The 21,554-nt window shown below is 53.0% G+C and overlaps 1 protein-coding gene across 3 annotated transcripts; it reads left to right on the top strand.

Moving 5' to 3' along the window:
• Positions 1 to 11,969: 11,969 nt before the first annotated feature.
• On the top strand, positions 11,970 to 21,535 carry ZYX (zyxin). 3 transcript variants are annotated; one of them, XM_033432287.2, is made up of 11 exons: positions 11,970 to 12,116; positions 12,216 to 12,328; positions 12,980 to 13,193; positions 13,677 to 13,876; positions 14,027 to 14,119; positions 14,235 to 14,753; positions 18,752 to 18,872; positions 19,018 to 19,187; positions 19,336 to 19,514; positions 20,255 to 20,375; positions 20,958 to 21,535. In XM_033432287.2, exons 3-11 carry the CDS (start codon positions 12,992 to 12,994, stop codon positions 21,060 to 21,062), a joined length of 1,710 nt encoding a protein of 569 aa, XP_033288178.1. In that variant the 5' UTR covers positions 11,970 to 12,116; positions 12,216 to 12,328; positions 12,980 to 12,991; the 3' UTR covers positions 21,063 to 21,535. The 3 variants fall into 3 exon arrangements, with proteins under 3 accessions (XP_033288178.1, XP_033288177.1, XP_012389374.1); XM_012533920.3 differs by lacking the exons at positions 11,970 to 12,116; positions 12,216 to 12,328 and adding an exon at positions 12,647 to 12,849; XM_033432286.2 differs by lacking the exons at positions 11,970 to 12,116; positions 12,216 to 12,328; positions 14,027 to 14,119 and adding an exon at positions 12,645 to 12,849.
• Positions 21,536 to 21,554: the final 19 nt, after the last annotated feature.

Here is a 21,554-nt window from a genome sequence, read left to right as displayed (position 1 = left end):
GTGGTGGAAGTCTCTAATTCTGCAAGAGCTTAATAGTCTGGTTAAGAGTACCAACTTAAAGGACCAAGCAAGATACTCATCATCCCATTTTGAAGACTGGGTCCCCAAGAACAAAGATATGTCCCTTTTTATCTGCAGGACTGAAAGAGACACACCAAAGGCAGGCCTGCCCCCCAAAACTGGAGAGGCAGCTCTAAAACATGACAGCAAAGACCTGTACTATCACAGAAACATCTGTGTATCGTATCTGGGTCTGTATCTCGACGCAACAAGTAGGTGATTCAGGCTGCTTCCAAATTTAGTCAGCTTGTGGGAAGCCCTTAGTGGCTCATGGGAGGCCCTATTTGCTTAAGACACCAGAAGTGGGTGTGCTGATACTAGAGGAGCTCTGTAACAGGGCTGGGGTAGATTGTTTGGCACTGAGTTGCCTGGAATAGCATGGGGTCTGGGTGGAAATCAGAAGAGTCTGAGAAAGGTGATGGAAGTCTGTATTCTTTTAAAAGGGATTAATTTCCTCAATACCCGGTGAACAGGAAGACGAAGAATGGGGCTTGGGGGTTGGGTTGCTGACACATCAAGGAAGACTCAGACTTAAGTCATGGATGGGTCCGCGGTGGGAATGTTGGTAGTGTGTAAGTTGTATTTCCACAGAGTAGGAAGTGGCCACAGAAGCTGTGCTGGTGGTCTGTGGAGCTCTCTTTCCCACACCCACCGTCCTCTGGATTTCCAATGTAATTAGTAGATGAGGTTCCTGGCTGTTATGCTGGGGCAGGGGGTTTCCTGAGCAGAACAAGTTTACTGAGGAAGGAAGGACTTCTCAGGGCAGCTAGTTATGCAGCATGACATGTTCCATAGGAGAAATTCTCTGGTTTCAAATGAGCCTAAAGGTCTCATTTGACCAATCTCTGTTCTGTTGAACACCAAGGAAGATAAAACCTTTTACACCAGCACAGGTTATTGTGCATTTGACTTTTTAGATGAGGTTTGAAACCTTTGCAAAATATTAGGGATTTAAGGTGAGCTCATTCCAGTGTGGAGTACGAAAAGGAAGCTTAGTAACGTGGGCAGTGGTGGCTCCCCACTCACCCCTGCCCACCTTGGTTCTGTCCCCAGATATACACCTCCACGCATGAGCTAAAGCTTCCATGGGCGGGTCAGCATGACTGAGTACACATTTCGCAGGAAGGACCCTAAGGTTCCCATTCAGCAGAGAAGAATGCTTGAACAAATGTTTCCCCGGTGACTCTAACAGTCTATTCTTTAGATTATCAAGGGAATGCATTTGCCCTGTCTTTTCTTGGAGAAACAGGACTGTGGGAAAGTCTGGAACAGAATCACTTCAGATTTGGGGGTATTATCCAAACATTCTGATGAGAAAAGCCTGGGTTCTGGGCTGATGGGCTCCTACGTCTCTCTCAGAGAAGGGGAGGGTTTAACCCAGAGGACCTGGAACGGTGTCAGTGCTTTACTGCTTCCTGCCCCAAAGCATATGCAGGGGCTCAGGGTACCATCATCATGTCCTGGTCATAGGCAGCAGCAGACCAGGCAGGATGCCAGGACCAAGGAAGCAGGCCTAGAGTTTGGGCAACCATAAGTCAGAGGCCAGGGAGGCAATCAACACTGGAGTTCATCAATCCCAGAGAGCTGGACCAGATGGGATCTTTGGAGATCAAGTGAGTTCTCAGCACTCATACATCCCAGAGCCACTGACAGAGCAAGGAAGAATCAAATAGGTAACCTCAGGCAGTCGCTTCTTCTAGCCACAGTGACCAGAAAACTGGGTTTAGGGAAGGAGTAGGAGTAATTTCTGCATTCTGAGGTAAGAGCTGGAATTTGCCACTTGATCTTTCTCTCCCTGTATCTCTCAAGTTTCCTCCACAGCCAACGTTCTTGAAAGAGCTGCTGACATTCACCTTCAATTCCTCACCTGCATTCAGTCCTCATCCCACTCCAGTCTGGCGTCTTCACTCTCCTGAAACAGCTCGCACAGGGGTCTGCTCTATCCTCTATGTCAGTAGATTTTGTTCATTTCTAATCTTTGCACACCAGGAGCATTCCACACTCCCTTGTCCCCACTCTTTCCTGGTTTTCTACCTGCCTTTCTGACTGCTCATTAGTTCATTCCATCCATTCATTCATTCTATATTACAGGTATTTATTGAGCTTCTACTATATACCAGTACTATTCTAGGTGGTGGAGGCTGAAACTCATACCTTTATGGGGCTTAGGGTCTAGTGAGAAGTAGTAATAAATAATTAGAAACGAATTAGATAAGTGATGTAGTGGGTTTTGGTGCTGAAACCCAGGACTGAATAATATATTTAAGGTGATAAATGATATGAAGAAAAGTGAAGGAAAGGAGGATAACCAGTAAAGCGTGTTGGTATATGTAGTTCTAAATACAGTGGTCAGGGATGGCCTCACCGAGAAGGTGGCATTTGAAGAAAGACAAGAAGGAGATAATAGAGTGATCAAGGAGATACTAGAGTGATCAAGGCAGATGTCTGGGGAAGAGCCTTCCAAGCAGAGGGAACAGCAAGTGCAAAGCTCAGAGGTGGGAGTGTGCTTTGCACATTGGAAGGAGAGCAGAGAGAACAATGTGGCTGAAGCAGAATGAGTCATAGGAGATGAGCTCAGAGAATAGGTGGGGCCAGTCTGGGGAGAGCCTTGTACTCTGCTGTAACTTTGCTCCCTGACAAAGGAGCTAAGAATATACAGTGGGGAAAGGACAGTCTTCAATAAATAGTGGTGAGAAAACCGAGCAGTGACATGCAAAAGTATGAAACTCGACCACTGTCTTACACCATACACAAAAGTTAACTCAAAATGGATTAAAGACTTGAATGTAAGAGCTAAAACCATAAAACTCCTTGAAGAAAACACAGGTCTTAAGTTCCTTGACATTGGTCTTGGAGATGATTTTTTGAATCTGACAGCAAAAGCAACAAAAGCAAAAATAAATAAGTGGGACTACTGAAAAGTAGTCAACTTCAGTCAATCAAACTGAAAAGCTTCTGCACAGCAAAGGAAACAGACAGCAAAATGAAAAGGCAACTTCTGGAATGGGAGAGAATATCTGAAAATCATATATCTGATAAGGTCTAATACTCAGAATATATAAAGAACTCCTACGACTCAATAGCAAAGAAAACAAAAAACTCGATTGAAAAATGGGCAGAAGATCTGAATAGAGATTTTTCCAAAGAAGACATACAGATGGCCAATAGGTACATGAACAGATGATCAACGTTATTAATTACCAGGGAAATGCAAATCCAAACCACAATGAAATATCACCTTATACCTGTTAGAATGGCTATTATCAGAAAGATAAGAAATAACAAGTGTTGGCAAGCATGTGGATAAAAGGAAAGCCCTGAGCACTGTAAACTGGTGTAGCCACCATGGAAAACAGTATGGAGATTCCTCAAAAAATTCAAAATAGAACAACCATATGACCCAACAATTCCACTTCGGGGTATTTATCCTAAGAAAATGAAAACACTAGCTCAAAAAGATATCTGCACCCCCATATTCATTGCAGCATTATTTACAGTTGCCAAGATATGGAAACAACCTAAGTATCCATCAATAGATAACTGGATAAAGAATTGTGGTATGTGTATATATATATATATATATATATATATATATATATATATATAAAATGGAATATTATTCAGCCAAAAAAAAAGGAAATCTTGCCAATTTGTGGAAACATAGGTGGATCTTGAGGGCATTATGCTAAGTTAAATTTGTCAGACAGAGAAAGGCAAACACCATATGAACTCTCTTATATGTGGACTCTAAAAAGAAAAACCCAAAACAAAAAACAAGCTCACAGATGCAGAGAACAGATTGGTGGTTGCCAGAGGTGGGGGGTAAGGAGTGGGAGAAAAGGGTGAAGGAGGTCAAAAGGCAAAGAAAAAAATTGCAGTCAATTTAAAACAGACATTGAAAATTTGAATCATACTTAAAATATTTACTTCATATATATACACACATATATATGTTTATATATATGCTAATATATATGACATAGGTATATTATAGAAAATATACATCAAAGCACTTATGCATACCTATTATTTCCAAAATAATGAAAATGAAAAAAGACATGATGTTAAAAAAAACAACTGTGGTTTTCATTCTGAGTGAAATAGGGAAGAAGAGTTTTGATCAGAATAACATGCTCTTAAGTAAGATGAAAGGATAACACTGGCTGCTATACTGAGAGTAGATTGTATGGATGTGAGCTATTGCAGTAAATCAGAAGAAATGATGGAGTCTTTGACCAAAAAGGCAGTGGTGGAAATGGTGAGAAGTGGTCAGTTTCTGGAAATGTTTTGAAGACAGAATCAACAGGATGGGATGGATTCGGAGCGCCAAAGAAAGAGCGATGTTGATGATGACTCCAAAGTTTTTGGCCTGAGCCAAAGAATAGAATTTCTAGTAGTGACACGAAGAAGATTATGGGTAGAACAAGTTTTAGGGGGAAAGAGTAGGAATTAAGTTTTGGACATATTTCATTTGAAATGTCTATTCAATAATCAAGTGGGAGGTGGAGCAGTTGTTTAAGACTCCGTGCTCCCAATGCAGGGGGCCCGGGTTCGATCCCTGGTCAGGGAACTAGATCCCACATGCATGCCACAACTAAGAGTTTGCATGCCACAAATAAGGAGCCCATGTGCCACAACTAAGGAGCCAGTGAGCCAGTGAGCCAGTGAGCCGCAACTAAGGAGCCAGTAAGCCACAAATAAGACCCGGTGCAACCAAATAAATAAATAAAATAAATAAATAAATATTAAAAAAAATAATCAAGTGGGAATTGTGAGTAAGAGTTTGGATATATGTGTTGTTAGGTCATAGGAAAGGTCCAACACAGAGATATAAATTTGGGAATTATTAGCATATAGATGGCATTTAGGGGCTTAAGACTGGGTATAATCAGCAAAGAAAGAGTAAAAGAAGAGAAGAGGTACCAAGACTCAACCCTGGGGCACCCCAACATTTAGAGGCTTAGCAGAGAAGTTGTGGACAAACAAGGAGACTGAGAAACATGGACCAGTGAGGTTGACGGAAAAGTAGGAGTATGTGATGTGCAGAAAATGAGGCAACCAACGACTGTTTCACAAAGGAGAGAGCAAACAACTGAATCAAATATAGTTGATATGTCAAGAAAAGTGGGAACCAAGCGTTTATTGTGTTTAGCAACATGGAGGTCATTGCTGACCTTGAGAAGAGTAATTTCGGTGAAGTGGTAGGGGTAAAAGATAATTGCAGGACTTCCCTGGTGGCACAGTGGTTAAGAATCCACCTGCCAATGCGGGGGACACGGGTTTGAGCCCTGGTCCAGGAAGATCCCACATGCCGCAGAGCGACTAAGCCCATGCGCCACAGCTACTGAGCCTGCGCACCACAACCACTGAAGCCCGCAAGCCTAGAGCCTGTGCTCCGCAACAAGAGCAGCCACTGCTATGAGAAGCCTGCACACCGCAACGAAGAGTAGCCCCCAGTCGCCGCAACTAGAGAAAGCCCATGCACAGCAACGAAGACCCAACACAGCCAAAAATGAATAAATTTATATAAAAAAAGATAATTGCAGCAAGTTAAGAGAAAATGAGAGAAGAGAAACCAGAGATAGCGAGTATAGAAAACTCAAGTTTTGTGCAAAAATGAGCAGAGAAATGGAGTGGCAGGGAGGGGAAACATTTTTTTTTAAGGTGGGGCAAACAATAGCCTATCAGTATACTGATGAGAAGGACCAAGTAGAGAGGGAAAGGCTGACTGACAAATCGGGGTTAAGGGGCTTAATGTAATTAGGTCTGGTGGTCTCGGAGCAGGGCACATGGAGGCAAGGCAGTGAGTGTAAGAGGATTAGAGGGAAAGAGGGGTCCTTTCTTCACTCCTGTTGGAGGAGACACGGAGGCTTGGAGAGCGTAGTCTGTGGAGTCTGCGGAAGGGCTTCCTTACTGTGAGAGTCAGGCCTACCTCTTCCAGCTACCCATCAAACACTATCATCCATCAGAGCCCATCCTAAGCTTTCTCAGCTTCGCAGGTAATACTCGCTAGGCGACTTTGTCATCCAATAACAGATTCGAATGACTACTTGGAGGCCGATGACTCATAAATGTGGATTCTCAGCACAGTCCTGTTTTCTCCGCTCTAGACCTGGATATCCCACTGCTTACCATACACCCTCTTTTTCTCAGCACGTCCACAGCCAAACACACAGTCTTCCTCCCAGACCTGCTCCTCTCAGCAGAGAGCACCACCTTCTGAGCCAGCAGCTGCGCTGGATCCCTGACGTCTCTTTCTCCCCGCCTACCAACCCCCAGCCCCGAACTCAATCCATCACTCGGGTTCCGTCGATGATTTCATGTCCTCTATAGCCCTCTAATCTATCCACCTCCACAAGCCTCCCCATTGCACCTAGAGCTCTACCATCGCCTCTGAACTGGTCTGTCCACATCTGTACTGGACCTTTCTGTTATTCTCCACACTGTCCCAAGATTGGAAATCCTGGGAGATTTTCAAAGCTCTCAAGCCTTTTCATGCCGTTCTTCTCAACCTGAAACTCTGCAGCAACTCCTCCCTGTTCTCAGGACAAAGTCAAAATGCTTTAACGCGATCAGCATCTGCACAACCACCTGTCCAGCCCTGCTGCAGCCTGTGTCTACACCTCGCTCTCGGACACCCCAGTCATGCCTGCCTCCTTCAGTGCAAGCAAGGGACAGGCTGTGCTCATCGCCATCCCAGGGCTTTGCAAATGCTGCTCCCTCCGCGTGGAATGCTTCCCCTCCCACTTTGCCTGGTTAAGGCCTCCTGATCTTTCAGATCTCAGCTTGCACATCCCTCCCTGGAGCTCCCCAGCCAGGACACATCTCCCAGTTAGTTATGTGCTCAAGCACTTGCATCATCAATCTTTCTCCTGAGGTTCTGGTAACAGTGGCAGTTTTACATTTTGTTTGTGATTATTTGATTAATATCTCTCCTGGCCGACTCCCTGAGGGCATGGACCCTCCGTGAGAGCTTGAGATCACGTCTGGTTTTGCTCAATATCACATTTCCAGCACCTACCAAAGTGTCCCACACCTAGTAGATCCTCAATAAATACTTGCTGAGTAAACAAATGAATGATCCAAGATGTTATAGAAAGCCTTTAAGCCTTCTCAAACGCAGGATCTCCCTTGATCTAGTACGAGATTTCAATGGTTCTGGAACTCTATTTCAGTCAGTAAGTGTATCTGAGGTCCTGGCTTGGTGGCAGGCACTGTGCTAGGCCTCCTCTGCTGTGCTGGAAATGGGTAGGTTGCTCTGTGGCCTAAGTGTCCTCCGGGAGCATCTCACACATGGGAACAGAGGCCTGTCTCCAGCTCTCTCAAGCACTCTGAGAAGCCTCGGTATGAAGCCACCCGCTGTTTGGGGTGGGTCCCCGTCTCTTTATCTGAGACTGGGCGCCCATTGGCCACGTTCTGAAGCAGCATATATCTGGATGGTGAGGTCAACAACAACTAAATGGGTGGCAGGAAGGTGCTTGAGGAACCTTGAGTGAGCTCTGAGGGTTGGCTCAGGGGCACTCAGTTCCTGCGTCAGGCTAGCCTGGTGGGTTTCTTCACATGAGGACCACCTTATTAAAGGGACTGGGGTGGGGAGGCAACTAGGTTATTTATCTGTATTTAACGTCCCCACTCCCTGACATGTCTACTTCCTGTAGTGACTTAGTCGGCTATTTTCAGTGACAAACAATCTAGCTTCTAGCCCTGGCTCTCTCTGATGTTTTGGCTTACCCTGGGTTCAGGGGGAAGGGAAGCAGCAGATGCTCCGCTAGCGGTGGCCTCAGCGCCAGCAACCTGCCTGTGCTACTGTTGGTACCCTGGGCCTCTTTTCCTGTCTGCCCTTCCCAGCTCCCCTGGCTGCTGACTCTTTGCCATCTGACCATCTGCCTCGTTCTGCCCCTGTAACCACCACACATCTCTGCCTGACTGATGCTGGCAGGCTCTTTGGGTGCCCATCTGGCTCAGACCTTGGGGTGTATGGAGACTTCCGTGCCTCTTCTTCTCTTTTTAAAAATGTATTTTCTTTCTTTATTTTTGGCTGTGTTGGGTCTTCGTTGCTGCGCGCGGGCTTTCTCTAGTTGCGGCAAGCGGGGGCTACTCTTCCTTGCGGTGCGCGGGCTTCTCTTTGCAGTGTCTTCTCTTGTTGTGGAGCACGGGCTCTAGGCGCGCGGGCTTCAGTAGTTGTAGCATGCAGCCTCAGTAGTTGTGGCTCATGGGCTCTAGAGCGCAGCCTCAGTAGTTGTGGCCCGTGGGCTTAGTTGCTCCACAGTATGTGCGATCTTCCCGGACCAGGGGTCGAACCCATGTCCCCTGCATTGGCAGGCGGATTCTTAACCACTGCGCCACCAGGGTAGCCCCCGTGTCTCTTTGGACCTCTGTTCCCTAAACGCCCTATGCAGGCTTTGCTCCCCTAGTCCTGGAATCCTCACTGCTGCTTCAGACCTGGTGGGATAATAATAATGAGGTTTAAATAATGAGAAGTCCACCCAGCTATTGTAATTAGCGTAGCCACACCAAGCCAGCACTATTGGGTGGGTGAAAACTTTGTAATCTCATCTTAGCACTTACTTGATTATACTAAAAATACCTACTTAAGTGTTTTTACTCTAGATCGAGTACCTTGAAGGAAAGAACTGGGCTTATTTATCTTTATATCCCGGGTGCCTATAACATAGACGTTATTGGTAAATATTGGTTAAACTGAGGTTGGGGAATGGAAGAGAAAGTGCACAGACGATGATGTTCTGATGTCAGGAAGAAAGGAGGAAAAGGGGGGTTATTTGTGGCTTTAAGTTCATCCCTTCCATTGTGGAGGTGGGTGTAGGGAGGGGGATGAGGGGTAGAACTGGAGGGGTGGGGCGCGGGGTGTGGGTGCCCCTGGGCAGAGCAGGGAGCTGCTCTTCCTTGGCTTTGCCACAAACATCCTTGGACCTTGCTGGGACTTCGCCCACCCCCACCTCCATTCCCACCCTACCCTCCATCATGCCTGCAGTCCCACGGATGAGATTCAAGTGGGACTAAGAGAGGAGTAAATCTGGGAAAGCTGTAGACCACTTGCACCCAGTATTCAGTGCAAGAAAACACTCTGATACAAGGAAAAAGAGATGATGTCTCTGTCATTTCTCTCCTTTCTTTTCCTTTTTTTTAAATGATAAGAGTAATACATATTCATGGAGAAAAAGACAGTTATAAAAGACCTCTGCATTCCCCCAATTCTATGTCCTAACACCAACCACTGTTAACAATTCTTAGAGAAGCCTCTGGAAATGTTCTATTACACAAATATATAATACATATATATATCTCACATACACAAAACGTGTGTGTGTATACACATATGCAGATGGACAGACAGACAGAATTTGATGATACGATGTAATGGAAGAAGAAAATGGTGGCCCAAGGACTTAAAGTGGGGGATGGAGTTGGAGGCTGACCTGAAGAGGCTGTAGATGCACCAGCGGGGGCTCCTGAGGGAGCAAGTGATGCACTGCAAGGACGTAAGTAGGGGGCAGGGCTGTATTCAAATAATAAAATACTTGCATTGCAAGAAACTTTCTGCAGTTTAGGAGGTGGAAAATCTAACACCCAGTTGGCCTCAGTTTTCTTAACTGAAAAATGGGATAATAATGTACATTCCTCACAGGTTTATTGTGAAGATTAAGTGGGGTAATAGGTATTGTGCTTAGTACCCCATGCTGAGCTTTATCTAAGTGCATGCTGTTATTGTTGTGGTTGTTACGGTGGTTGCTGTCCTTGCTGTTGTTTGTGCGCCTAGCACAGCACCTGGCACATAATTGACCCTCAGTCCGTCTGCAGCCAGCATATGGAAAGAACCTCGTGATCGCATCCCTCTTCTCATTTCAGAATTTTTTTTTTTGCCATTGCCCTTGTTCCTTCCTTTTTTTTTTTTCTTCTTTTTCTTTACTACTTTCTAACTTCTTACTTTATGTTGTGCGCCCTTGAAGAAGACTTTCTGGCACCTGGTGGATATAAATCCTTGGAGGTGTGTAGAGATGTTTTAAGTAGCAAAGGTCACTGCCCATTTTCTTCCTCTCTCTTGTCTGGCCTCAAGCTGTTGGAAACGATTAGGCAGAACGTGTACTTATGCACTACACTTTACACACACTACCTGAGGAGATCAATTAGAATTGCTTACTTAAGAAAAATAACTAAAAAAAAAAAACAAAAAAACAAAACAAAAAAAAAAGAAAAATAACTAAAAATCATCAGGACTGCTCTTATTCATTGTGTGCACTTAATTAAATTAATTAATTTATTTTGGTCGTGTGCATTTTAAAAGCATTGACCTTGCAACTCCACTTGAGACATCCTGGCCTAGTGAATCTGTCCTTCTGGGACACTCTGTGTGTTTCTACCTGTATTTAGAATGCCTGGCTTAAAACTCTTAGCTTCCCGAATAGCATTCTGCATCCCGAATGCTCTTAGTTGTCAGTCAAACTGCGCTTGCCTATGCACTCTTCTATCCTTGATTTATAAATAGGTTCAGCTGCCTAACAATTAAATATACTATATTTTGCACATGCACATTCCTTAAGGAGACATTGAGAGGGCAGATGGCTTTTACTGTCGTGATGCTTTCTGGAAACCATCTTCCTAACTTTCCTAAGTGGGTATGTTTTGAAGGATTGGCGATGAGACTTTTGGTCTCACAGGAAATCTAGTATCGAATTTCTAGCAGATCTTCACAGGGACAGGCCCAGGACCAGCTTATACGTGTCAGAGAAGGTCTGCACTGCATGCTTTATGTTACACATGGCTACACATGCTTGTGGCTGTGAGAAATACCGGTGACAAAGGCAATAAGACACCAGAGAAAAGAAAGATCAGTGGGGTCTGAGAAGGAGACAAAGAGGTAGTCTTAGGTGTGATTAAATATTTGATCAAGTTGAAGGAAGGAGACGGCATGCATAAACCAGGGCCCATGAGAGACGTGCCTGGAAACCTGGAAGGGGACATGTGGGGAAAATGGCCTTAGGTTAACCTGTCAGAACTACGAATTGAATAATAATACTGGGTATTACACAGCATTTTCAGATATGATATTGCATTTATTTCTTTATATAATTCAATAAGGTACGTGGATTAAATATCATCACTCTTTTATCCATGGAGAAAATGATGCGGAGAGAACAAAGAGACTTGTCCCTTAGTTTGGGCACTCCGGCTGCCTCACGTTGCTCTCCTGTACCCAGGGTTGCTTCACCTGACACCAGGGTGGAGAGGAATGAGCTCTGACATCAGAGCCCTCAAAGAGACACAGTTCTAGTCTAGATCCTGCAGCTTACTGGGTGTGACCCTGGGCCCACCTCTTAAGTTCCCAGCCTGTTTTCTCATGGGAAATGTAAGGAGTGAGTCTGGACAATCTCTAGAGCGTAGCACAGATGCTCGTTGACCGTAGGATGTAGCCAATTTGGAAGGAAATACTGGGTAGAGTGTGCACGAGGGGACTGCCTTAGATGGCAGTGCAGTCTGGCAGTACAGAGTGAGAGAAAAGGAAGCGTCTGAGGGTGATACGCTGGACTTACAAGCCAAAAGGCCATGTGAATTCATAGTTTGTAGGTAGTGAGTGTGGAAGAATTCAGGAGGCAATTCGGTAAGTTTCCATGTTCAATTAAAAAAAAGACAAGAGAAAGAAAGAACGAACCCAGGTTTGTCCCTTTCCTGTGACCTAGGGCACAAGAAGGCTGAGGAATCCGGTCGGACCAATGGGGGGCTCCACCGAGCGCAGTCTCCGAATCCCCCGAGGGCCGCCCGGCCGCGCACCGCCTCCTCGAGGGGTGGGTCACGGTGGGCGAAAAAGGACGGGCGCAGACTTGCAGCCCGCGCCCACGTCCGTTCTCCCCCGCCCCAAGCGCGCTGGCCGCTCTCGCCTCCGCCCCGCCCTCCCACCTCCATTGCCCGGCCCCACCCGCCGCGACTCTCCCTCCTGCAATGTTTAACCGATCCGCAGGCGGGTCGCGGGTGATGCGAATTCCTCGAAGCCTTAAGTAGCTGCCCAGGATTTGGTTAGGATCCCCGAAAGGATCCTTGAGGTTCGTGCTCACACCGCCCACCCCTGCCCCAGGGCACAGAGGGCCTAGGGGGCCGTAGGCGGGGAGGACACCCCCCACTCACCATCCCTGTCCACCTAGGAGCCCAGTTCCATCCCAGTCCCGCCTGTCTGGGCTGACCCGGAGGGGATTTGGGGCGCGGGGCTGGCCGCTGGCTGGGAAGGCGGAGGAGCCGCTGGAGGTGGCGGAGGCAGGTAACTGCAGGCCCGGAGAGGAGGGGGCTGGGCCGGGGCGGAGGCGCCACCGGGCTGCTTGGGCACTTCTGGGGCCCCCGCCCGACCTCCGCCGGCGTAGCCCGGAGTGGGGACCGTGAGTCAGATCTCGGGCACCCGCGGGAGTGTGGAGGGGGTCAAGTCAGGAAATGACATCAGAGGCCTGTGTTTGGGGAGGGGCGGTCCGTGCCCGGCCGGGGCGGCGGGGGCGGGGGGGTGGCGGTGGCGGGAGGACCTTGCTGAAGCCTCCGGCCCCAGGGCAGGATCAGGGCCCCTTCCTGGGGGAGTTTCCTGCCCCGTCCGCCCTCCCCGCCTCTCCCCGCCCCCTTCCCGGGCCGCTCCTTGTATGGTCTCGGCGCCGCTCTCTCCCCGCCCTCTCCCTCCCTCCCTCTTCCCGCGTCCCTCCCCGCCGGGCTGGAGGCGGCTCGGGACCGGGACGCAGAGTCCGCGGACCCGGCTGCGAGGCGGCCACCCGAGACGCGGCGCGCACGCTCCGACCCGCGGTGAGGCGCGGGGAGCCGCTCCGCGGCCGCCCACGGCGTCGGGAGACGGGGGAGCAGAGGGGAGCCGGGCCGGCGAGGGGGTCCTCTGCCCGGCTCGGCGCTGCGTAACCCGGCCACCCACCCCCCGCAGCACGGCCTGGCCATGGCGGCCCCCCGCCCGCCTCGCGCGATCTCCGTCTCGGCTCCGGTTTTTTACGCCCCGCAGAAGAAGTTCGGCCCGGTGGTGGCCCCAAAGCCCAAAGTGAATCCTTTCCGGCCCGGGGACGGCGAGGGGCCGTCGGCCGCTGGGGCCCAACGCGCACAGATGGGCCGCGTGGGCGAGATTCCCCCGCCGCCCCCGGAAGGTATGTGGCCGAGCTTGGGGGCTGGACCTCGGCAGGCGCCGGCCTGGGGGGAGTGGTTTCGGGAATTTGGGAATGTCTGGAGAGGTCGCAGCGGAGGGGGCTGGGCGCAGCCACCGAGTCCCGAGCAGATGTTCTTACCTCATCGTGGAGCTCATGGCTGGGGGCCAGGGCTCTTGGGACTGTTCCAGGTCCCCCGCCTGGGGGTGGGAGGCGGGAATGTGGGGCACGAATCTTCCCCTCTGGGTCCGTTTTCCGAAGTGTAATGGGAGATGTACCACTCCTCGGCTGAGCCCCGGCCTTTCCTGACCCAGTGCTCCCAGGGCGTCCTGCGCCCAGCCCCCCACCCCGTTAACTTCCCGTACGCTCCAGGACCCTCGAGAGAGTTATTGGGTTGGGGGTTAGAGCTGCTACTTCAAGGAAGGGAACTTGAAGGAAGCGTAGAGGGGTCCCTGCTGACTGCCCTCTCTCTCCTTCCAACACCAGACTTTCCCTTACCGCCGCCTCCTGTGCTTGGGGAGGCCGACGACGCCGAGGGCGCTCTGGGAGGTGCCTTCCCCCCTCCCCCTCCCCCGATCGAGGAACCGTTTCCCCCTGCGCCTTCGGAGGAGGAGATCTTCCCTTCCCCACCGCCTCCGCTAGTGGAGGAGGGAGGGCCTGAGGCCCCCATACAGCTCCCACCACAGGTATGGAGGCCTGGGAGAGGCAGCTACAGTGGACACCCCAAGGAAAGGAGAGGAGAGTCCTCTCCGCTGACCTCCCCGCATCTCTGCCCTCATGGGGGGTGGGGTGGCAGTGGAGAACTGGGATGGGTGCTCTGACCCCTGACCCTCTAGCCCAGGGAGAAGGTGAGCAGTATTGATCTGGAGATCGATTCTCTGTCTTCGTTGCTGGATGACATGACCAAGAATGATCCCTTCAAAGCCCGGGTAAGGGGCAGGAGAGTAGGAAAGGCAGGGCAGGGAGGAAGGGCATGGGGATGGAGTTATGGAGGGCAGTAGCCTCTCTAAGGCACTCCTCTCTCCCCTCTGCCTTCCCTTGCAGGTGTCATCTGGATATGTACTCCCACCGGTCACCACTCCATTCGTTTCCAAGTCCAGTTCTAAGCCTGCAACTGGGGGCACAGCACCCCTGCCTCCCTGGAAGTCCCCTGCTAGCTCCCAGCCTCTGTCGCAGGCTCAGCCTCAGAGCCAGACACATATTCACGTGCAGTCCCAGCCCCAGGCCCAGGCCCAGCCTCAGGTCCAGCTGCATGTCCAGCCCCAGCCGCAGCCTGTGCCTTTGGCTAACACCCAGCCCCGAGGTCCCCCTGCCCCATCTCCAACCCCTAAGTTTTCTCCAGTGACTCCCAAGTTTACTCCTGTGGCTTCCAAGTTCAGCGCTGGAGCTCCAGGTGGACCCGGGTCACAGCCCACTCAGAAGTTGGGGCCCCCTGAAGCTCCCTCTTCCACTGGCACAGGCTCCCCTCAGCCCCCCAGCTTCACCTATGCTCAGCAGAAGGAGAAGCCCCAAGTGCAGGAGAAGCAGCACGCAGTGCCCCCACCGGCTCAAAACCAAAACCAGGTGAGGGAGGGTGGGAAGACCAGGCTGACAGCAGGGGGCTGGGGGCAGGGCTAAGTCAGGAGCCCGAGAATGAGGAGGGAGGTGGTCCCGGAAAGCGGGGTGGGTGTGGGGTGGTGGGATAGGAGTTTTCAGCCTCTGCGGTTGGAATGGTGGGACAATGGCAAGAGAAAGCGCGTCTGGAGGAGAGCCTGGCAGGGTCTGGGGCTGGGTGGGGCCTGACTGGGAGGCAGGGGGAGCACACAGGCTCTGAGTTAGGAGGAGGATTTGGTCGACCTTCCCTTGCGCCCTGCCCCAGAAAGTTGAAGAGGAGGGATGAGATCATCACCAGTCCAACTTCAGATCTTCCCCCTTCTTGGAGTCTTGAGTTAATCTCTGCTCCTCTGAGTGCTTTCACTGCCTGAGGGCCCATCTGGTGATAAGAGCCACTGGTAAACACTGGCTGAGCCAGCCAGCTTCTGCTCGGTGCCAGGCACTGTGCTCTGTACTCGGGAGGGAAGAGATCGCAAAGAGGTTGAGCCCGAGGGCGTCAGTGGACCTGGAATAGAACTGTGGCTCCCAAGACCCCAGGCAAGTTAGGTGAACTTTGAGCCTCAGTTCACTATCCATCCTTACGATGGTTGGGAAGGTTAAGTGAGCTAAAGTGTGGAAAGTGCTGTGGGTCTGTATCCAGCACATGAACGCCCAGCGCAGAACAGTTATCACTCCTGCCTGACCATTCCTGCCTTCCAGTTCAGGAGGCTGATCTTCTGGGTTGAAGGGACCCTGCCAGTCATCTATCTAGTCCAGCCAGCCACGGAGTTAACTGACCGCATGGATGTCTGTGTGTGTACAGGCACAGGGTAGGAAGAGATGCCAAGTGCCAGTGAGTTTTGCAGAATCCTATGTTACAGGAACTCCAAACAGGGAGCCACTGTTGAGGCTGGGAAGTTAGGAAAAGGCATCATGGTGCTACTGTGCCTTGAAGGCTGGTGGGACTTAAGAATCCAGAGAGGAGAGGGACAGGCATTCGGGTGGGAACAGCATGAACAAAACTCAAGGGCACAGATATACCAGGGGTGTCTGGAGGATAGAAAGTGGAAGGTCCCTGTGGGGAGATTACAGAGCCATGCTTAGAGAGGTGGGAGGGCGCTTAGTGGGAAGGAGATGAAATGGCGCACCCAGGGAGCCTGTGGGTCCTGGAGAGGCAGTAATGATTTTTGAGGTGGTGTGTGTCTGGGTGGGGAGGTCTGGTGACAGCCGTGCTTTTGGAAAAGTTTTTCCAGCAGAGGTGTGGCCTAGACGCAGGAGGTCAGCGACGTGTGGGGATTCACTCCTGGGCGGCAGTAACATTAGTGGAAATGAAAAATAAGGCCCGGAGAGGAGGAAGAGCCTCCAGGCTCAGTAACTGACACAGTTGCCAGAGGAGGGGGAGGGGTTAAAAAAAAAAAGCCCTGGTGTGTTGGGGAATGACAGTGTTGCTGACAAAATAGAGAAGTCCAGAAGGGGAAATGGTGTGGACCGGAAGAGGTGGGTCCAGCTGTCAGCATGTTGAGCAACAGGTTCCAGGAGGACCTTCTTTCAGCTGGAACTGTCATTCAGTTAGCAATGGGGGATGGGTGCAGGAGAGGGCCTGGGCTTGAGGTGCGCATATGTGCGTTGGTTATATGTGGTGATACTGAAGGCCCGGGGACACTTACACAGGAGGGGCCGGGTCCCTGGGAAGAACCTTGGACCAGGGGGAAGAATGGCAGGAGGAGGAGAGTCACAGATCAGGGTGGCATCTCAGAGAAGAGGATGATGGCCGAGGAGCTCTTCAGTGGGGGTCTGAGAAGCATGATGACTAAAATAAGGCCGGAGATTGGATGATTCGGAAGCTATGACCTGTGGTGGGGACAGTTGAGCAGAGAGTGGATGGTGAGAAAATGCAGTTGCCCGTGGAAGAGGGGTTCTTCTGCCTGAGAGCGGGGAGCAGAGCGCTGCTGGTGACCGCCCCGCCCCCAGGGCTTTCCCAGCCCAGAGACCCTGGACTGTGTGGCCGCAGTCTTGGGCAGAGAGGAGCGAGAGGGAGCTCGAGCCGGCCGGCTCCCAGTTCCTCGCTCACGTAGGAGGTGAGGTCATCCGTGAGAGCCAGGGCGCGACGACGCAGTTGGGGGCTGGAGGAGATGCAAGGGTTTGGAACAACTGCCATGGGGAAGGCGACTGGGAACCCACAGGAGCCAAATGCCAGACAGCCGAGCTGAGGCTGGAGGGCCGGAGGGCGCTGCCCTGTTTGGTGAACTCCCTCTGCAGCATTCAGGGATCTCTCCACCTACTTTCTGCACTTGGGAGGCAGAAGCAGGAAGCGGGTGGTGGCGTGATCCAGGGTTGAGATTGGATCAGATAAGTGATGGTGGCTGAAGGTGGCAAGAGTGGCTATGAGAGCCTTGTAGGAGTCGATGGTCGAGGGGCTGGGCTTCAGGGGAGGCAAGCCAGAATGGCTGGATGTAGAAGGCGCGTGGAGAGGGTTGCGAGGCAGAGGAACCAAAGCCTTTCTGAGCAGGTTCGTTCAGTAGATGTGGATGGGAAAAGGGGGAGGAGGTGATGGTTGGGAGGTCACGCCCAGGGTCTTGGAGGCAGAGACCAAGAAATCTCAGGTCCAGGGTGTCCCATGGTGGAAGGTGCCTGAGCTGGAGGGACGTTGGGAGCTGTTGGAGTTGCAGAGGTCTGAGTGCCATGCATGTTGAAGCTGGGACATCGGTGCTCGCAGGCAGAGAGGGAAAACAGTGGCTGGATTGGTGTGTCGTGGGGGAGCGTGGGTACCCAAGGAGGGCTGATGTTTGAATAGTTCATACTTCCAAAGAATGGAAGAGGCATTTAAGTGGCACCAGAGAGAAAGGGCTGTGTCCTCTTTGTCTGTCCCCGAGAAGGGATGACTGGGAGAGGAAAAGGGGAAGCTTACATAGAAGCGGGGGCTTACAGGGGACTTACACAGTCAGCTACAGGCAGGAGGTAGCAGGAGTCCGTGGGGAAAATGGCTGAGAGCCGGAGCATCGATGGATCTGTGCTTCCCCGGGCGGATGCAACTCTCCACGCAGACAGGTGTGAGGGTGGTAGAGCCAGGGCTGAGGGGAAGGTGGCCACGGGAGGAGGGAGCTGGGAGGCTTTGAGTTCCGGGTGTTAGGGGAGTGAAGGCATGGGCAGGTAGAGCATTCAGTATTGGGGGCCTCGGTCCCAGGTGGACTTAGTAATGGAGACCCACCCAGCATTCCCGTGGGACCATGTCCTGGAAACGCTGCTACAGGCCGGACAGCCCCTGCAGCGCCTCCTCCCGGGAGATCTCAGGGTTCCTGGCACTGCCCCCCTAACCTCACCCCCACCCCCAGTCTCCAGCTGTCTCAGGATCCCCTAACAGGAGGGCTAGGCTGGCCTAGAGAGTGGTGGCCCTTCTCTGAGGCCTACTGGGGAGGGACCGGGGTCAGGTGGTCCAGGAACCCCCTCTAAGGAGGGACCCCAGGACCTCTTCGTGGGAGCTGCGGGCTGGGCTCCTGCAGACAGCCCTGGGGTTTAACCTGACTCCCGCCTGTGTTGTATCCTCACGCTGACAGGGGCTGCTCGGCAGCCGGCGGGACGGGTAGGTGTGTGCGCGCGTGTGGGTGCACACGCCATCGCGTGCCGGTCTCTTCACGGGGGCCATGTCCCAGCATGCTCTGTGGAGTTGACGCGTGGCCTGGTGTGTTCAGTGCTTCGGTGACCTGCGCTGCTGTGTGCGTGGCCTGCGTCCGCTCCGTCCTTCTGGCCTGCCTGTGACTGCCCAGGGGCTCCGGGCAAAGCGGGTGGAAGTGTCGTCCTCTTCCCCTTCCTTGTGTGGTGCTGGGCCTTGGGGAGGGAGGACGAGCAGCCTTTTGGGTCCAGCCAACTTGAGTATCTGGGAAACGGGAGGGGAGCTGGTCCTTTTTGGAAGGAAGTGGGTAAGGCCGCTGGGGCGGGTCCCTGGAGGGCGTGACCCTTCAGAGAGTGTGAGGAAAGTGTTGGGGTTGCAGGTGCGCTCCTCTGGGGCCCCAGGAGCCTTGACTCTGAAAGAGGTAGAGGAGCTGGAGCAGCTGACGCAGCAGCTGATGCAGGACATGGAGCATCCTCAGAGGCAGAACGTGGCCGCCAGCGGTGAGCCCCCGCCCGCCCGCAGGGACATCTCCTGCGTTCCCGTGCTTTCCGCTGTCTGTGGTTCCACTCCCTGCCCAGGCCAGCTCAGCCCCTGCAAGCTTCACGCCCTTCGTCCCATTCACTTCCGTCTCTGCGGCTTTCCCAGAGTCCTGTGGCCGGTGTCACCAGCCCCTGGCACGTGCTCAACCCGCGGTGCGCGCTCTGGGGCAGCTGTTCCACATCGCCTGCTTTACCTGCCATCAGTGTGAGCAGCGGCTGCAGGGACAGCAGTTCTACAGCCTGGAGGGGGCGCCGTACTGTGAGGGCTGCTATACTGTGAGTCAGGGTCGGGCTGGGGACACCCGGGGCTCAGCCCGGGGTGGGGGTGGGGGGTGGGGTGGGGGGCGAGCGTGGGGCAGCCGTGCCCTGGCAGCCGGCCCGTGGGTGCCAGCTCCCGGCCAGCCTCCTGCTGCTGCCTCCTCAGGACACCCTGGAGAAGTGCAACGCCTGCGGGCAGCCCATCACTGACCGCATGCTGAGGGCCACGGGCAGGGCCTACCACCCGCACTGCTTCACCTGTGTGGTCTGCGCCTGCCCCCTCGAGGGCACGGCCTTCATCGTGGACCCGGCCAGCCGGCCCCACTGCGTCCCCGACTACCACAGGTGGGGATCCTCCGCCCCCCGCCGGGCTCTTCTCTGGGAGCCAGCTCCCATATTTCTGTGAGCCAGGCTGCCCCCTGACCCCAAGACGGCTCCAAACCCCTGGACTTGCTTTCTGTCCCCACGTCCTGTCTGTCTTTTGGACTGAGCTGTCCGGCGGCCTTTGGCCTGGATGGCGAGCCTTGCTGCCGGCTCGTCCCCTTCCCCCGGCCCATGACTCCTTATGTTGGGTGTGGTCTTGCATTCAGCACTGTGTGCTGCAGTGACTTCACCTCGCACACAGGCTGGATTCTGAAAGTTCCTTTGGAGATCAGCTGTTTGGAACTTGGGTTTCCCCTTAGAAACGGTGTTTACAAGGTGGCGACTTGCTCAGGCCACTGGCAGAATCCCGTGACGTAGCTAAAGGGCGGGAGCAGGGACGCCGCAGACTCGGATTCCCACCTCTGAGTGTGTGGGAGGTGTACGTTTCGGGGCTCCGCCTTGGGTGGCCAGCACGTCACACCCCTCTGTGCCCCTCAGCAGTTGGGCAGAGGCAGCCACGTGGTGCGGGGTAGGCGAGGGGCAGGGTTCCAGGTGTGGGGTCCCAGGTATGGGGTCCTCTGGGGGTGCTTTCTGCAGGAGCGGCAGGGTGGGTGTGGCAGGAGGTAAGGAGCAGTCTGCCATCTCATTTCCCTGCACTCTTGGGGGCAGCGCCGGTGCCCCTCGCCCCCATTCTGACTCGCACCCGGCTCTCTGCCCCGCAGGCAGTATGCCCCCAGGTGCTCCGTCTGCACAGAGCCCATCATGCCCGAGCCTGGCCGAGAGGAGACCGTGCGTGTGGTCGCTCTGGACAAGAACTTCCATATGAAGTGCTACAAGTGTGAGGTCGGCCATCACCCCGGCCCCCTGGGGATGGGAGGTGGTGGGACGCTGCTCACCAATGAGCGATGGACAGTGCCGGGCCCTGGAGTAAATCAATGCTGCAATTTTGAGGGTGGACAGAGACGGCATCCACGCCTGCCCAGCAGAGATGCTTCCCCGTCACTCCAGGACTGCAGGGTGTGGGTCCTCTGTGAGGTCACTGAGTTGCCGATAAACTAAGAAAGGGGACGGACCGATGGGAGGGAAGCGTGTTGTTTTGTTTTGGTAGGGCTGGGGGTCTCAGTGAGGTTGAAGGAGAGTCAGAATAGAGGTGAGACAGGTGGGAGAGGCCGCACATCCTTTACTGGGGCGGGCGCCTTGGAAGCGGCTCTACCCACTGCCCGTCCTCCTGGGGAGAGTCCTAGGGGACAACAGTGAAAGTGTGGTGATGGAGGCGGGGATAGGAGTGGAGGCGGCTGTGATCTGGGGGACACAGACAACGAGGGCATGGCTGAGCCAGGAAGCATCCGGCCTTCCTAATTTAAAGAGGGGAGGTGGGGTGCTTAGGGGGCCTCCCCGCCAGTGCACTCTTTTTCCTTCTCCCAGGACTGTGGGAAGCCACTGTCCATCGAGGCGGACGACAACGGCTGCTTCCCCTTGGATGGCCACGTGCTCTGCCGGAAATGCCACACCACCAGAGCCCAGACCTGAGTGAGGACTGGCTCCCTTCTTGACTGTAAATCCATTCCCCATTAGCAGACCACCCACAATGAGAACACCTCCCCCCTTCACCCTCCCCACAGTTAATTTTTGATGTCGAGCCCCTCCCTCCATGCCGGACCCCACCCCAGTATCCCTTGTGCCCTGATCCAGGGCCCCACCCAACATGGCCTAGGGCTGCAGAGTCCCAGCCCTGGGGTCCAGTCCTCCCCGATCCTGCAGGGACCACCCACCATCGTCTAGGTACCCCACCTGAGGGGGCACCAGACTGAGCGCTGCTGCTTTCACTGCTGCACCGATGCCCTCAGCTGGCCCTCCAGCAGCCTCTTACTCTGCTTGCTGAGGGCCAGGAAACGCCCTGACCTGCTGGGAGGCTGGGCTGGGCTCACCAGCCTGGACGTTCCCACCCACCCCTGTGCTGCCAGGTTGTGGCTACAGCTACAAATAAAAGGTGTTTTCCAGAATTCTTAGCAGTTGACTCTT

The sequence above is a fragment of the Orcinus orca genome, chromosome 9, assembly GCF_937001465.1.
Source record: "Orcinus orca chromosome 9, mOrcOrc1.1, whole genome shotgun sequence".
NCBI classification, from domain to species: Eukaryota; Metazoa; Chordata; class Mammalia; order Artiodactyla; family Delphinidae; genus Orcinus; species Orcinus orca.
This window is presented reverse-complemented; position numbering and strand designations above follow the sequence as displayed.

Coding starts and splice junctions, on each gene's coding strand:
- ZYX (XM_033432287.2), top strand. CDS start 12,992: ATGGCGGCCCCCCGCCCGCCTCGCGCGATCTCCGTCTCGGCTCCGGTT. Junction 14,754..18,751: donor CGGCTCAAAACCAAAACCAG/GTGAGGGAGGGT, acceptor TTGGGGTTGCAG/GTGCGCTCCTCTGGGGCCCC. Junction 18,873..19,017: donor GCAGAACGTGGCCGCCAGCG/GTGAGCCCCCGC, acceptor CGGCTTTCCCAG/AGTCCTGTGGCCGGTGTCAC.